Here is a 14,397-nt window from a genome sequence, read left to right on the forward strand (position 1 = left end):
TTCCTCTTTTTCAGGCAGGAAAAGCAGACAAAAGTGGACAATGGACCAGAGAGGGTGCGTCCAGCAGAGAAGGAGGGAGGAGGCGGTGGGGGAGCTGGTCCTTGGGGCAGCAGGCCTGGGAAGGTTCCCTTTGATCCCCTTATCTGTGGAAGGTAAGCTTTCTTTTTTGGCCTGTAGGACCTTTCCTTGCAGCATTTCCTGGAATCCCCCAAAGTAAACACATTCTTACTGCTCCACTCTACAGAATCTGCTCCTCCCAGCTGAGAGAGGGCAGGAAGGTCAACTCTCCGAGATCAACAATGCTCATCAGAATGCTGACAAGGGCCCACCTAACAATGTGTTAGGACCAGCGCTGTCTGAGAGACGATGCCAGCCACAAAATGTTTAACCACGATCATGACTGTCATCATCAGCTGCAGAACCAGGGGCTTCTAAGTGCCAGACGCCGGGGAAAGTGAATTCAAAGCCCTGTGAATATCGCCCCCTGTGGAGGTGGGGAACTGCAATTAGGAATAGGCCTACCGAGTTGAGGCACCTGCAGTGTGTGTGAGATCAGGATCCAGCATGTCAGGACTCAATTTTCCCTTCTCTGTTTGAGAGGTGCCTATACCCACTGGAATTAAAGTAGGAGGGTAGAGAGGCTAGGTAAGGCTGGGCTGGCTCTCAGCTGCAGTAGGAGTGGAAGATGACAACCAGCTGATATCAGGTAGTTCATCCTGGGCTTGGAGGCAAGAATAGGCGAGGAGAAAATCTGGATCCTTCCAGAGAAGAACAGGCATGGGTTTAGGGAGTTACCTGCCCACTGGGCCTCCTTTCATCCAGACAGGAGGCCCATGACCACCTCTTCCAGATGGGGATGCAGTGGGTGGGGAACAGCGAATGATGCCACTGATGACTTTAAGCCTCACAAATTTCTCCCTCTGAGGAGCAGGAGAATAAGAGAAGCTCGATATTTGGGGTCACCAGCCAATTATCCTTCCCCAGTGTTTATTATTGTCAATTCCTAGAGTCCACAGGGAAAGGGTGGGATGCTTTTAGCCAAGCTAGCGTTTTATTTATAGGGAAATTCAACCCCCCGCCAGTCCTTCTCCCCTCCTACAAATGGAAACTCTGTCCTTCAACCTTCTGACTTTCCCCCTCTCCAGCGGCTCCTCGTCGCTGCAGCTGAGGGCCCTTACGTAACGCAGATTGTGAAATGCAGGAAAGGCCCGGCTGGCTACCGCTAACGGCTCAGATGGAGCGCCCCTGATAGCCCCTGATAGGAATCCCCCCACCCCGGGCTTGGCCCAGACCAACGCGATCAAGTTGTGGGCATGGAGTGTTGGGCCCGCGGACACCCGGGGGAGAGAGCGGCGCGGGGAGCCGGGCAGCCGTCGTGGCGCACGGCGCCGAGGGCCACCTGTTGCCGCGGGCGGCCGTAGCTCCCTCGCGCGGGGGCCCGGCCGAGGGGCGGCGGCTGCAGCGCGCGGCGGAGCTGAAGTTCCCGCGGCCGGCCAGCTCCTCCGGCTTCCGCCAGGTCAGCTGACTGCCCAGCGCGGAACTGCACGCCCGCCGCGCTCTCCTGCAGCGCTCCCAGCCGCCGCCGCCGCCGCGCCCCCGCGCTCCGTGCCGCGCGCCCGCGTCCTGGCCGCCATGGCCGGGCTCGTAGTCAGTGGAACTCAAGTAAGTCCCGGCCAGCCCCGCCTCCGCCCCGGGTGCAGAACGTGTGGGGAGGGACGGCGGGGCTCAGGGGCTCCCCAGGGCCTAGACACCCCTGTCCCTGCCTCAGGGGGCTGCATCTACAGCGGGTGTCAGGTGCTCAGGCTCGCCCTAGTGTGTCGAAGACAGACCCCCGGCTGTGCGGGAAGAACACCCCCGCGATCCTTCGAGCTCCCTCTCCCCTTAGCGCCTCACTGAGCAGGCCCAGTGGGCACAATGCTGAGGGCCCTGGTACTTTTGGGGGCCCACACAAAATATTCCAATTTCATAATCTGAGTTTTAAAAACTTGGTCGAAGAATCCATTTTGATAAATCACACTGATAGTCATCTTTATACCAATGCAGTTGTAACATACAAATTTACTTAGTTGTAAGTGGAGGAAGGGGCTTACGAAGGCAAAAGTGCCTAGGGCCACCGAAGTGTCCCAGCACATCTCTGGAGACGTGGGTGCTGGTGGGCCCTGCGCTGGATGGGCCACGCCATAGCCCTAGGCTCCTTACCAAAGGCTGGTGGAAGGCCACCGACCTCCGGTTCTGTTTCCACACCCGATTTCTTGAACAGGGGTCTGATGAACACTCCAGTTTCAAACCTGGGTGCCAGACACCCAGCCTCACGTGCTTTCATCGCTGTAGTGAAGCCTCACGTATTTAAAGTCATTGCTGGAGGGATGGACTCAGCCACGCTGGGACCAGGTGTCTTACTTGCGGGAAAAGCCAGGTCTCTGTCTTGAACTTTTTCTCTACTCTCTGATGAAGCCAGAGCCCTCTTACTTCCCACCTTCCCCTGCACACCCTGGAGACAAAGTTCTGAGTTTTTGAAGCTCTCCTCCTGGACTGTCTAAGGCAGGTAGTGTCAGGCATAATGGGATTTCGGGATTACTTTGGGCGGAAGGGAATGATTCCTCCCTGGAGAAGGTTTTGGGGGCTTTCATAGCTCCTACAGATGCAGTGAGGGCCAACTGTGCTGCCCATTAAACTGGCCGCTGCCTGTTTTCTTTTCCAGAGTTCTGTCGTTTCATCAGGTACATATATTTATTGAGTGCCTACTGTGTGCCAGGCGCCATGCCAGGCATTGTTGGAAATTAGACTTTCCATTATCTCTGCACACCCCTCATTTAACAGTTGCCTAGCAATGCTGGCTCTGTCCCTTGACCCATAGCCTGGGAGGAGAGAGCTGGAGAAAGACCAGAGTTCACAAGTGAGCAGACCAGGGAGCTACCAGCTTGCTGAGATATTAAAAATGACCAGTCTTGTTCAGCCAGCGGGGAAAGGGGCTTTTTTTTTTCCCCTGGGAGTTAATATTACTGCCTAGATGGAGCGGCTGGACAAGAGGGCCTCTTCTTTCTCTAGGAGTATCTGCCTAAGAAGGAGAGTTCCCTGCCCCCCAGACCCTAGGTCTCTGCATTTTCAGATGTGATATTCTCCAGGTGTACCTTGCTGCAAGTTCACGGTGCTGAGCGCTTTCCTGTGCTTCCTTTCCCTTTGCTCTTCTGTTTCCTAGATTTGATCTTTACTGCACCCCTGTTCTTAGCCTACTCCAGATAGCCCAAGGGCATTCATGGAAGTGGTGAGACATTTTAGGCCCTTGGGGACCATTTTAGAAGGATGGAGTTGCCTGAGGAGGAGCTAAGAAGGTAGGTTGGGAAAATTCCCCTGGAGTCTTAGTGCTCTGTTTCCCAAACTGCCCAGGTTAGTGGATTTGTGTGGTGTTGTTTTTGGTATTCTGCTCCCAGCGATTTCTAATGGCTGCGCCATTATAAGAGGTAGCACCTTGAATGTGGGTAGCATGGAACAGTGCTTGTCAGTCTTTAGTAGATTCTTCTTTAACTTCCCATGAGCCCATAGTATGAATATAGTTTTTAGTACAATGTTACTCAAATATAAAAACATAAAGCCAGATACAACTTTTCCATATCTAGAGACCTAAAAATCCCCAATAAAGGGATGGTTTAAGTGCAAAGGAAAAAACCCTATACAATTAAACAATTTAATGAGATGAATGCTGCTTCACCTGAAGTTAGGTCACTGCTTTTAATGCCACTGTGGGCTGACTGCTGTGGAGTTGGTTTTTAGGAGCTCTGCAGGCCTGTGATGCCCCATGCTTGGTGATGGTGCAGTCTCCCTATTGCTTTTCTCTATAAAAGTCTTTTCATTTGCCACGGATCTGACTTCATTTGGCTTCTCTTGGCTTGAGTGCATCATTTATGTTCAGCATTAAGTCGTTTTTCTTCTTTTTCCTCTAGCTCATGACAATACGATTGTAGACACAAATAGAAACTTGGAATTTGGGCACTGAAATCTTGGACCCAAGAGATACTGGAATAACGAATCCCTTCTGTGGGGATAGTAGTATGATTCAACAGCTGTTTAACAGAGTGACCACTGGGTGCCAAGGACGGTGTTGTGTGCTTTTAATATGTTAGCTCATCACATTCCTGTAAGTACAATAGGCACAATAATACACATGGGGCTGTTCATGAGGATTGAATAGATAAAAAGGCCATGATAGGCATTTAATAAATGTTGTTTTTTTATTTTATTCTTAACACCTTTGGAGGCAGTTAGTGTTAATCCAGTTGCAGAAGAGGAAACAGACTTGAAGATAGTGACTCATCCATGACAACACAGCTAGTTGTAGCAGTACCAGGAATCAGACTTGGACCTATGGCTGTTTCTGCTCTGACAGCTTCCAGTACCACACATTCACTTATTTATTTATGAATGAATGATAAGGTCTTGCTCTGTTGCCCTGGCTGACATGCAGTGACGTGATCACAGCTCAATGCAGCCTTGAACTCCTGAGTTCAAGCAGTCTTCCCGTCCCAGCCTCCTGAGTAGCTGTGAGTACAGGTGTGTGCCACTATGCCCAGCTCAGTATTACAGATTTAAAATGGAGGATCTCCCACCCCTGGTTAGGAGCAGGCATCATAATATAATCTCAACATCTCGCTGCTGACAAGCTCATCATCTCCAGAAGTGCCCTGGGAGCCAGAGAGTCCCAGCGCAAAATGAAAGCTGCAGTCTTCTGCGGTTTGGTCATTTTCCGCAGCTTCTGCTCAGAGGGATTGAGTGTGTATATGGGTGAGGACCCCTTCCAGACACACTCCTTTCCCTTTGTAGTTTTCCTTTCTGTGGGGGTCTTTAACTTATTTTCATTTGCTGGGCAGTGGTGTCCCTTCCTGTTATCATTCCACACAGGGTAGAAGTCTTAGGGTACAAATTATAGAAAATAGAGAAATTATAAGTTCAATTCTTTGTTCCTCAAGGCAGTCTAAATAAAGGTAATGCAATGGTGCTCTAGATAGCTCTTGCTCCTGTGCCATTTAAGATCTATTAATCTCTATACCCCGTCTCCCTTTTGCTGAAGAAGCAAACTATTTTTGGTTTGGCTCTTCTGGCCTTGAATCTTACAGTAGGTGGTCCTTGCTCTAAGAAGCTTCCTGACATCCTGAGAGGTGATGTCTTCCCTCAGAAGTACTTCTTAAGTCTTTTTTTTTTTTCTAGTTTTGAGTGTTGCCTGCAATGCCTGGCAGTGGCTGCTTGCTGCTTTTAAGACTTTTCCAGCCGATTTGAGCCCTTCAGCCTGGTCGGCTTAATTCACATCTCTGAAAGCTTCTAGTTTACCACAGGGGTTGTCTAAGCATGCAGATTACTTATCAGGTTGGTCCTCGTGCTAAACTTTTGAGACTTGGTCTTCATCTTTGTGGAATGAGAACAAGTTGTATTTTTCTTAGTCTTCCTGGGATGTTGTATAGTTAAGACCATGTAATGAAACAGGCTGCTGAAAGTCTCATCAGATGTTGTGAGTGATCCAAATGCTTCGTGATGATAGCTCTCCTTGGTGCTCCTGTTTCCTCTCTGAAGGGGACTCCTACAGAAGGAAAAGGGAAGCCAATACCCCTCTCTTTTCCCAGGCTCTAACACTCTTCTTGGGTCCTCAGCGTAACACCATGAAAGAAGTTCTTGCCCTTTCAGTTCAGAAGACTCATTTTGAAGCCAAAACATGATGATAGATGCACCATTGGCATTTGTTGATCAAGAAAACTTGATGGGGTGCAGTGGCTTATGCCTGTAATCCTAGCACTTTGGGAGGCTGAGGTGGGCACATCACAAGGTCAGGAGTTTGAGACCAGCCAGGCCAATATGGTGAAACCCCATCTCTACTAAAAATATAAAAATTAGCCAGGCATGTTGGCGGGCATCTGTAATTCCAGCTGCTTGAAAGGCTGAGGCAGGAGAATCACCTGAACCTGGGAGACGGTGGTTGCAGTGAGCTGAGACCACGCCATTGTATTCCAGCCTGGGCGACAGAGTGAGATGTTGTCTTGGCAGGGGGGCGGGGGGGAAGAAAGAATGAAAAAAGAAAGAAAACCTGTGTCTGCCTGACATGGTGGCTTTACCTGCAATTTCAGCTACTTTGGGAGGCTGAGGCAGGGGGATTGCTTGAGTCTAGAGTTCGAGATCAGCCTGAGCAACACAGTGAGACCCCATCTCTTAAAAAAAAGAGAGAGAGAGAAATCCCACACCCACATGTGGATTTGTAAGCACTCCACGGCCCCCAAGTTTGAAGCCCTTACTTATGGTATAGGACTTGATCTGAGCTCTATCACTAAGAAGCTGTGTTGTGCTGGGCAGGCCTCTGGAGTCTTAGTTTCCTTGTATAAAATATAAGTTTTGACAAGCTGGGTCTCTGCTAGATTTAGTCCTTGGTCATTCCAAGAAGAAGGAGCTCAGTTTCTGCATCTAAAACACAACATCTCTGCTATATATATTACAGAAGTCTTGATTGATAATACATACAGGATAGTGATGCAGGCCGGGGTGAATGGGATGGATTTTCTGGTGAGCACCATGAGCCTGGGGTTCATTGTGAATGAACAATACAGAAGAAGCTGCTGATTGAGCAGAGATCCTGAGGGAAATCGAAGTCCCCAGATAGACTTGGGCCTTATATCCTCAGTCTCTCTTTGGCCTATGATTTCTGTTTTAGCTTGGAAGCAGAACTTAATTCTGGAGGAACTGAGGCGAAAGATGGGTACCAGGTAGAAAGAGGGAGATTGCTAGATTGAGCTTAGAGTCCTTTATTTTTTAGCCTGTAACTTCTTGAGTCAAAATTACTTTGTTGCTGTCAACTATGTTTCTGTCCTTTCTCCTTATTTTCTCTCCTCCTAGAATGAAGCGACTGGAGGAGAGTGGATACAGGAGATTGCATCGTCGGCAGTTTGTACTCATGGATAGAAGAAGGTTGAGAGATGACTGGAGATGTTGAGGGTGTCAGTGTTCAGTGTGGCTTGTATTAGGTTGAACCATGTGAAAGGCTATTTTGTGGTTCTAAAATGGTTGGATATCCCAGCCCTTTGGGAGGCCGAGGCGGGTGGATCACGAGGTCGAGAGATCGAGACCATCCTGGTCAACATGGTGAAACCCTGTCTCTACTAAAAGTGCAAAAAATTAGCTGGGCATGGTGGCACGTGCCTGTAATCCCAGCTACTCAGGAGGCTGAGGCAGGAGAATTGCCTGAGCCCAGGAGGCGGAGGTTGCGGTGAGCCGAGATCGCGCCATTGCACTCCAGCCTGGGTAACAAGGGCGAAACTCCGTCTCAAAAAAAAAAAAAAAAAAAAAAAAAGGTTGGATATTGGTAGTTCACATGGGTGAACCTAGTGTCTGAGGATCTAAGACGGCCGCCATAGTCTTGTTTCCCTGAGGAAACACCCTCCTGGGGAATCTCTCTCTCTCTCATTCTAAGACCTCTGTGTCTGTATGTGTGGAAGAATGTGATTTGTAGGGAAACCAGAAGAAGGTTGTAGCCGTGTGTTGGGCTTGAATTTCTACCTGGGGGTTGAGCATGTTGTATTTTAGGGAAACAGCATGCACTGTGGCCCATTGGTCAGCTGGTCCCGTGGATTTGTTTTATGGTTTAGGGATTAGTTGCTAGTCTGCCCACAGATTGCTGTCTGTAAAAATGGGTTCCAAAAACTGAGTGATTAGGGTAGTGAGAAAGCCCACTGACCTCCCAGGCATCAGTTCTGGAATCAGTTCAGATTCAGTTCAGTTGAGCCTTTTAATATTTGGGCACATACGGGTACTTAATAACCTGAACTAAACAGAAGAATGCCTAAGGAACAGCTTTGTGCGCAGAGTGGGACTGGTTGCCAGAGGTCTTCTGGAGGAGGACCACACATTGTTGCCCTAATTGCCTTCAGATCAGCTTTGTTTGGGTATGGAGGGCATTTTGTATACAGTGGCAATTGGATGGGATTGTTGGTCTGGGGAGGTTTTCTTTTCCAACCCTGTTTTTTCCAGCACCCTAAAAGTTGAAAGCTGGTAGGTGAATCTGCTGTGTCTTTTATGGAGTAATGTGCATACCAGGGTACTGGGGGGGGGTGGAGGAGAGGGAGAAGAAGGGGCGGAGGGACAGCTGTTGCAAAGGCCCCTGAGTGAGAGGATGATTGTTGCGGTTATATCAACATGCCCTGATAATCAAGTTTCTTTCGGACACCTGAATCTGGCCCATTTTAGTCCAATTTCCATTGTCCTGGGATTAGTCTCCATCATGTTAACTGCACCAGGAAAGGGGAGCTGTTGGTGGAGTCCTTGGAGCCCCCAAAGCTGATTTGATCAGGAAAACAGTCACAAATGTGGCCTTTCTGTGTGTGAGAAACATGCGTTTCAAGTTGCGGAAGCGATCACTGGATCGGTAATTTCAGGGTTGGGAGCAGCTGGGTGGTTTCCGTTTACCACATTGTTTCTGTTCCATTTAATTTCCAGGTGTCCTACATAGGCCAGGACTGCAGAGAAATTCCAGAGCACCTTGGCAGGGACTGTGGACATTTCGCAAAGAGGCTTGATCTGAGCTTTAACCTCCTGAGGTATGTAACCTTCACAAGATGTAGGCCAGGCCTGGGAGGCCCAATCCTCCTGGGTACTTGAGGGCCGGCAGATAAAAGTCAAATGTTCCAGCTCTACATAGGGTGTCCTTTTATTCAGCACAAGGCTCTGAAATGCACGGAATCACACCACAAAGGTGTGACTGTGTCCGGTGATTCCTTGGCTGACTTTTTTTGTGTGTGTGCTGCTGAAGAGGCAGCCAGCATTTGGAGCCTCATTCATTTCACACAATTTCCTATGAGAGGGCCGTCATATTTTCACTGTGTTTTCTTCATTTCTCACAGATACCTGTGCAGACAGGTCAGAACACTCTTGGGGAAGGAATGAGATGGAACCTGCAAGAGTGTTTTGGGGTGTCTAGGTGTGCTTTTTTTTTTTTTTTTTTTTTTTTTTTTTTGGATAAACGCGTGTCCCAAAGCACTCATTGAGTCACAAGTAGGGTGTGTGTATGTGTGTGTTTTCTTTCTTTTGCCTTTTTATGAATTGGAGCTTTAAATATTTGTGACGATAATTTCTCCCAGATGGTGTTTCAAAGCAATTTAAACTGTTGGCTTGGGGTGGATGGGAGGGATATCCTCTGACAACTGTTCCAGTCTTGGCAAAGGTAAGTGTGATCTTGTATATTATTCCGGTGGAGAATATAGGTGATTATTTCCTTTCTCCCTAAAAGGTTATGCCTTGTGCCTGGTTTGGGGGCTTGGAGGAGAGAAATAAGACGTACTTGGAAAGCAGGTGTTGGTGGGATAAGAGCAGGAGTCAGGCGTCAGGCAAGGCCATTGCATTTCCTCCTAACAGGCTGGTGCCACCCAGGGTTTTTTCCTCCTTGATAGCTGTGCTGCCTTCTGAGTGGGACAGACTGTCCTGGGATCAAAGGAGAGATGAAGAACTTGAATTCCATTCCAGGGCCCAGGCACTTTCCTGCCTGTCGACCTCCGAGTCTTCATTTCCCACCACTGAGTCATGATACCTGGGAATTAGGAATGTGAAGGAAAATGAACACAACTCAGGGTATGAAGGCACCAGAGAGGGAGAAGAGGATTTGTTTGAGGTCAGCCAGCAGAACTCCTCCGATGCTGCTCAGTCAGGAGCACGTGGCCACATGGAGCTGCGCTGTCTCCTGGAAAGCGGCATCCTGAGGGTTGTGGTGGAAGGAGAGTGGCGGCTGTCTGTGTATTCTTCCTTACCCCTAAAGGGTTGTGTGCATCTGGGAGAGGTGGAAACAGACAAGTTGCAAAGTAGTGCAAGCGATGAGCAAAAGCCACGTAAATACATGCTGACTCTAAAGAAATGAGGCTGGTTTTTTGGTTCCAATATCTAAAAAGAGGACTGAGTGCACAGCCTGAAACGCTCCAGCTTCCCAGAGCAGACTCGGGCAAAAGCTCCCTTTCCTGGGTGTGAGAGGATTTCCTCCTGTGTGACTGGCCCCCAGGGGCTCAGGGCATCGGGACGCGGGCTTGTGGTTGCCCTGAGTAGCTGGTGGGAGCCGGATGTGGGTTTGAGAAGGCTGTGTCCTGTAAGGGAGCGTCAGTGCTTATTGGGTCATGGGACTGGGCTGTCGGGTTTGAGGAAACACAGCCATCTTTGTCACGTCCAGGGGCCCCGCCTTTCTTTGGCAGAGGAGGGACTGGACTTTGGAAGGTGTGTATATGTGGCAAGAAGGGACTGTTGGCTCTGAGGGGCTGGATCTATATGGATTTATTGTAGGAAACAACATTCTAGACGAAGGAAAATTTAGCAAAGGGGTAGCCGAAAAGTGGATTCAGAGGGAGAACACTGAAGATTAGTATTTTCCTTTGTTGAGCAGGGAGACATTTCTGTAGTGTAGTGTTGTGTTTGAGTTGATTTCACATCTGCTCAGGAGCCTGTTCTTGTCTGTTGTCTGTGTTTTGGTCAGTGTGTGAGCTCCACACTGGATTGTAGCTGAGTTTGGGCAGGGATGAGCAATGAAGGGGTGAGGTCTAAGGTTGAGAAAAAGTTCGAGTTTAAGGACTTGGTTATGCTGGAGGGACTTACAGACCAGAATGGAGAAAAGCACTCTGACTTGAGTTGGGTGTGGTTGGGACTGGATCACCTTTGACCTTCTTTATTTACCTAATGGGAGGGAGGAGTAGGGGAGGCAAGGCTCTCTTGGGTGTTAGAGGAAGATGTGAGCTTATTTGGGCACTGGTCTTTGTCTTTGCCTTCAGCTGAATCAACATCTAAAATGTTTTAGATGCTTAGCTAATTCCTCTTAAAAAGAATAAGCAGAGGTCAGGTGCGATGGCTCCTGCCTATAATCCCAGCGCTTTGGGAGGCTGAGGCGGGTGGATCACTTGAAGTCAGAAGTTCAAGACAAGCCTGGCCAACATGGTGAAACCTCGTCTCTACTGAAAATACAAAAAATTAACTGGGCGTGGTGGTAGGCGCCTGTATTCCCTTAGAGAATCACTTCAACCCAGGAGGCAGAGGTTGTAGTGAGCCGAGATCACACCATTGCACTCCAGCCTGGTCAGCAAGAGCGAAACTCTGTCTAAAAAAAGAGCAAACAACAACAACAACAACAAAATAAGCTGGAGGGGGAAAAATAGTGCGAAGAGAAGAGACTGGAGGTCCTAAACTTACCTTCCAAATGAGTAGGGATGGAGCAGATGACCCAAACCCTCTAGGCTTCAGGGATCATGATATCCAAATGAAATATTATGAATCCATATACCATGTTCAGTTTCTCCCTAGGCCCCTCTGCCCCTCACTATTTCCATGGGACTGCAGGGGGCATGTTTCCCAATCAGGCTGCCCTGCACCCAGCGCACCACAGTTCCCTACTGTGACCATGTCTTGGCTCTCCTGCCTGCTATTCTTCCTCTTGGCAGCCTGCGTGGCCCCACTCGGGACACCCCCTTCATTTCTCCAAAGCCCAACACCATGTTGTTACATATTGACTTGTATTGCCAGCTGAAGGTGTAGTGAAGGGGGCTGGGTGGTAATTGTGGCACATAGTAGGAGATAAGGTTGGGATAGCACTGTTTCTGGAAATTTTTGGGGTTCTATTTGCTACAGAGAAGTTTTCCCTGGCGGTGCTCTCATTAGGGTCAGGCCTCTTGTATGTGACTAGCGCCTCTTTCTCCCAGGCCCTTTCTCTCTATTCCATGTCACTTACCATCTTTCCAGGATTTTTGTGCAGGATTTTTGTGCATCCTCAGAAGCACAAAATTGTCCCTTTGTTATATACAGAAAAATTAACCCTTTCCCATCCTTTTAGAACATCTCCACAGGCTTATTATTATTATTTTACCTTAAAAGAGTCATATCAGGATGTTGCCTTAAACAGAGCAATACCTTGATAAATAAAAACTTTGCACTCCCCAAGATTGCAAGATCAGCTGCAGTCCATTTGTATTTTAGGGCAAAGTTTACTTTTAGGCAAGGAGTTCTGTTTATTCAGTTTTTAAATAGTTAATAGATGCACATGGCACAGCCTTCAGAAGGAGCAAACATGCAGTGAGAAGAAAGTTTCATTTACACCCAGGTCCTTTAGCCCACCAGGTTCCCTTTGCACTGCTACCTATTGTTACTCAGTTTTTGTGTCATCCTCCAGAGACATTCCATACATAAACGAACATGATTTTTAAATTTTTTCTAACTTTATTGAGGCATAAGTGACAGCTGAAAGTTGTATCTGTTTGTAGAATACAATATGATGTTCTGATACATGTATACATTGTGAGATGATTACTGAGATCAAGCTAATTAACATATCCGTCACCTCACACAGTTCCCTTTTTTGCGTGAAGAGAATATGAATGATCTATTGTCTTAGCAGATTTCAAATATACAATTCAGTAATATTACCTATAGCCACCATGCTGTACATTATATTATGTTTAAGTTCTTAATCCATTTTGAGTTGATTTTTGTATATTATCTGAGAAAAGGGCCAAGTATTTTGTATATGGTGTGAGATAAGGGATCAATTTTTACTTCCGCATATGTGTATCCAGTTTTTCTAACACCATTTATTGAAGAGACTGTTCTTTCCCCTTTATGTGTTCTTGGCACCTTTGTTGAAGATCAGTTAACTGTCAATGCATAGATTTATTTCTGGACTTTCTATTTTATTCCATTGGTTTATATGTTTGTTTTTATGCCAGTATGTACTGTTTTGAAAATTATAGCTTTGTAGTTTGTTTTGAAATCAGATAGTGTGATGCCTCTAGCTTTGTTCTTTTTGCTCAGGATTGTTCTATTTGGGATCTTTTGTATCATATGAATTTTAGGATTTTTGTATATTTCTGTGAAAAATGCCATTGGAATTTTGATAAGGATTGCCTTGAACCTGTTGATTGCTTTAGGTCATATGGGATATATCCCTTTATTTGTGCATCCTTCAGTTTCTTTCATCAATGTTTTATAGTTTTCATTATACAGATCTTTTACCTCTTTGGTTAAATTTATAGGAATAAATTTTATTCCTATCAAAATATTTTGGCCGGGCGCGGTGGCTCAAGCCTGTAATCCCAGCACTTTGGGAGGCCGAGGCGGGTGGATCACGAGGTCAAGAGATCGAGACCATCCTGGTCAACATGGTGAAACCCCGTCTCTACTAAAAATACAAAAAATTAGCTGGGCATGGTGGCACATGCCTGTAATCCCAGCTACTCAGGAGACTGAGGCAGGAGAATTGCCTGAACCCAGGAGCTGGAGGTTGCGGTGAGCCAAGATCGCGCCATTGCACTCCAGCCTGGGTAACAAGAGCGAAACTCCGTCTCAAAAAAAAAAAAAAAAAAAATTTATTTTTTCATGTTATTGTTAATCAGATTAATTTTTTTGGATAATTCTTTGTTAGTGTATAGGAATGCAGCTGATTTTTGTATGTTGATTTTGTATCCTGCAACTTTAGTGAATGTGTTTATTCTAATAGTTTTTTTGGTATAGTCATCATAGTTTTCTATGTATAAGATCATATCATCTACAAACAGAGACAGTTTGACTTCTTCCTTTCCAATTTAGATGCCTCTTATTTTTCTTGCCAAATTGCTCTGGCTGGGACTTCTACTGCTATACTGAATGGAAGTGGTGAGAGTGGGCATCCTTGTTCCTGATCTTAGAGGAAAAGTTTTCAATATTTTTCTGTTGAGCGTGATGTTAGCTATGGGCTGGTCATATATGAATGACCAGCCCTTTATTATGTTGAGGTAAATTCATTCTATGTTTAATTTGTTAAGAGTTTTTACTATGAAAGGATGTTGAATTTTGTCAAATGCTTTTTTCTGTTAATGTGGTATCCCTCATTATGTTAATGTGGCATATCATACGTATTGATTGCATGTGTTAAACCATCTTTGCATTCCAGGGATAAATTCCACTTGATGATGGTGCATGATTCTTTCAATGTGCTGTTTAATTTGGTTTGCTGACTGTGTTGAGTATATTTGCTTTTATGTTCATCAGGGATATTAGCATGTAGTTTCCTTGTTTGGCTTTGATATCAGGACAATGCTGGTCTTGTTAAATGAGTTTGAAAGTGTTCCCTTCTCTTCAATTTTTTGTAAGAGTTTGAGAAGGATTGATGTTAATTCTTTAAGGGTTTGATAAAATTCACTAGTGAAGCCATCAGGTCCTGGGCTTTTCTTTATTGGGAGATTTTTGATTACTTATTTAATATCCCTATTTGTTATTGATCTGTTTGGGTGAATTTTTTTATATGGCCAGATTTGTATTTACTCCTTGCCAAGATGTCAGTTAAAAGAAAGGCACTGGGTTTCAACCACTTATGTGAGGAACATCCTTCTTTGTTGTCTTGTAATTCATTCTTAGTCATCTACAGTCATTTTT

At 46.4% G+C, this 14,397-nt stretch overlaps 1 protein-coding gene across 3 annotated transcripts in view; it reads left to right on the plus strand.

Moving 5' to 3' along the window:
- The first annotated feature begins 890 nt into the window (after nucleotides 1-890).
- The window catches only part of LRMDA (leucine rich melanocyte differentiation associated), a 1,103,079-nt gene continuing 1,089,572 nt past the window's right edge, over nucleotides 891-14,397 (plus strand). The window contains exons 1-2 of one of the 3 annotated variants that reach the window (XM_074382445.1): nucleotides 891-1,662; nucleotides 8,467-8,567. In XM_074382445.1, the coding sequence (XP_074238546.1) occupies nucleotides 1,633-1,662; nucleotides 8,467-8,567 (131 nt within the window). In that variant the 5' untranslated portion in view covers nucleotides 891-1,632. Of the gene's footprint in view, nucleotides 1,663-1,713; nucleotides 4,136-8,466; nucleotides 8,568-14,397 lie in introns of those variants that run through there. The other 2 variants (XM_074382447.1, XM_074382446.1) reach the window with 2 other exon arrangements.

Source organism: Saimiri boliviensis, chromosome 12 (assembly GCF_048565385.1).
Source record: "Saimiri boliviensis isolate mSaiBol1 chromosome 12, mSaiBol1.pri, whole genome shotgun sequence".
Classification (NCBI taxonomy): domain Eukaryota; kingdom Metazoa; phylum Chordata; class Mammalia; order Primates; family Cebidae; genus Saimiri; species Saimiri boliviensis.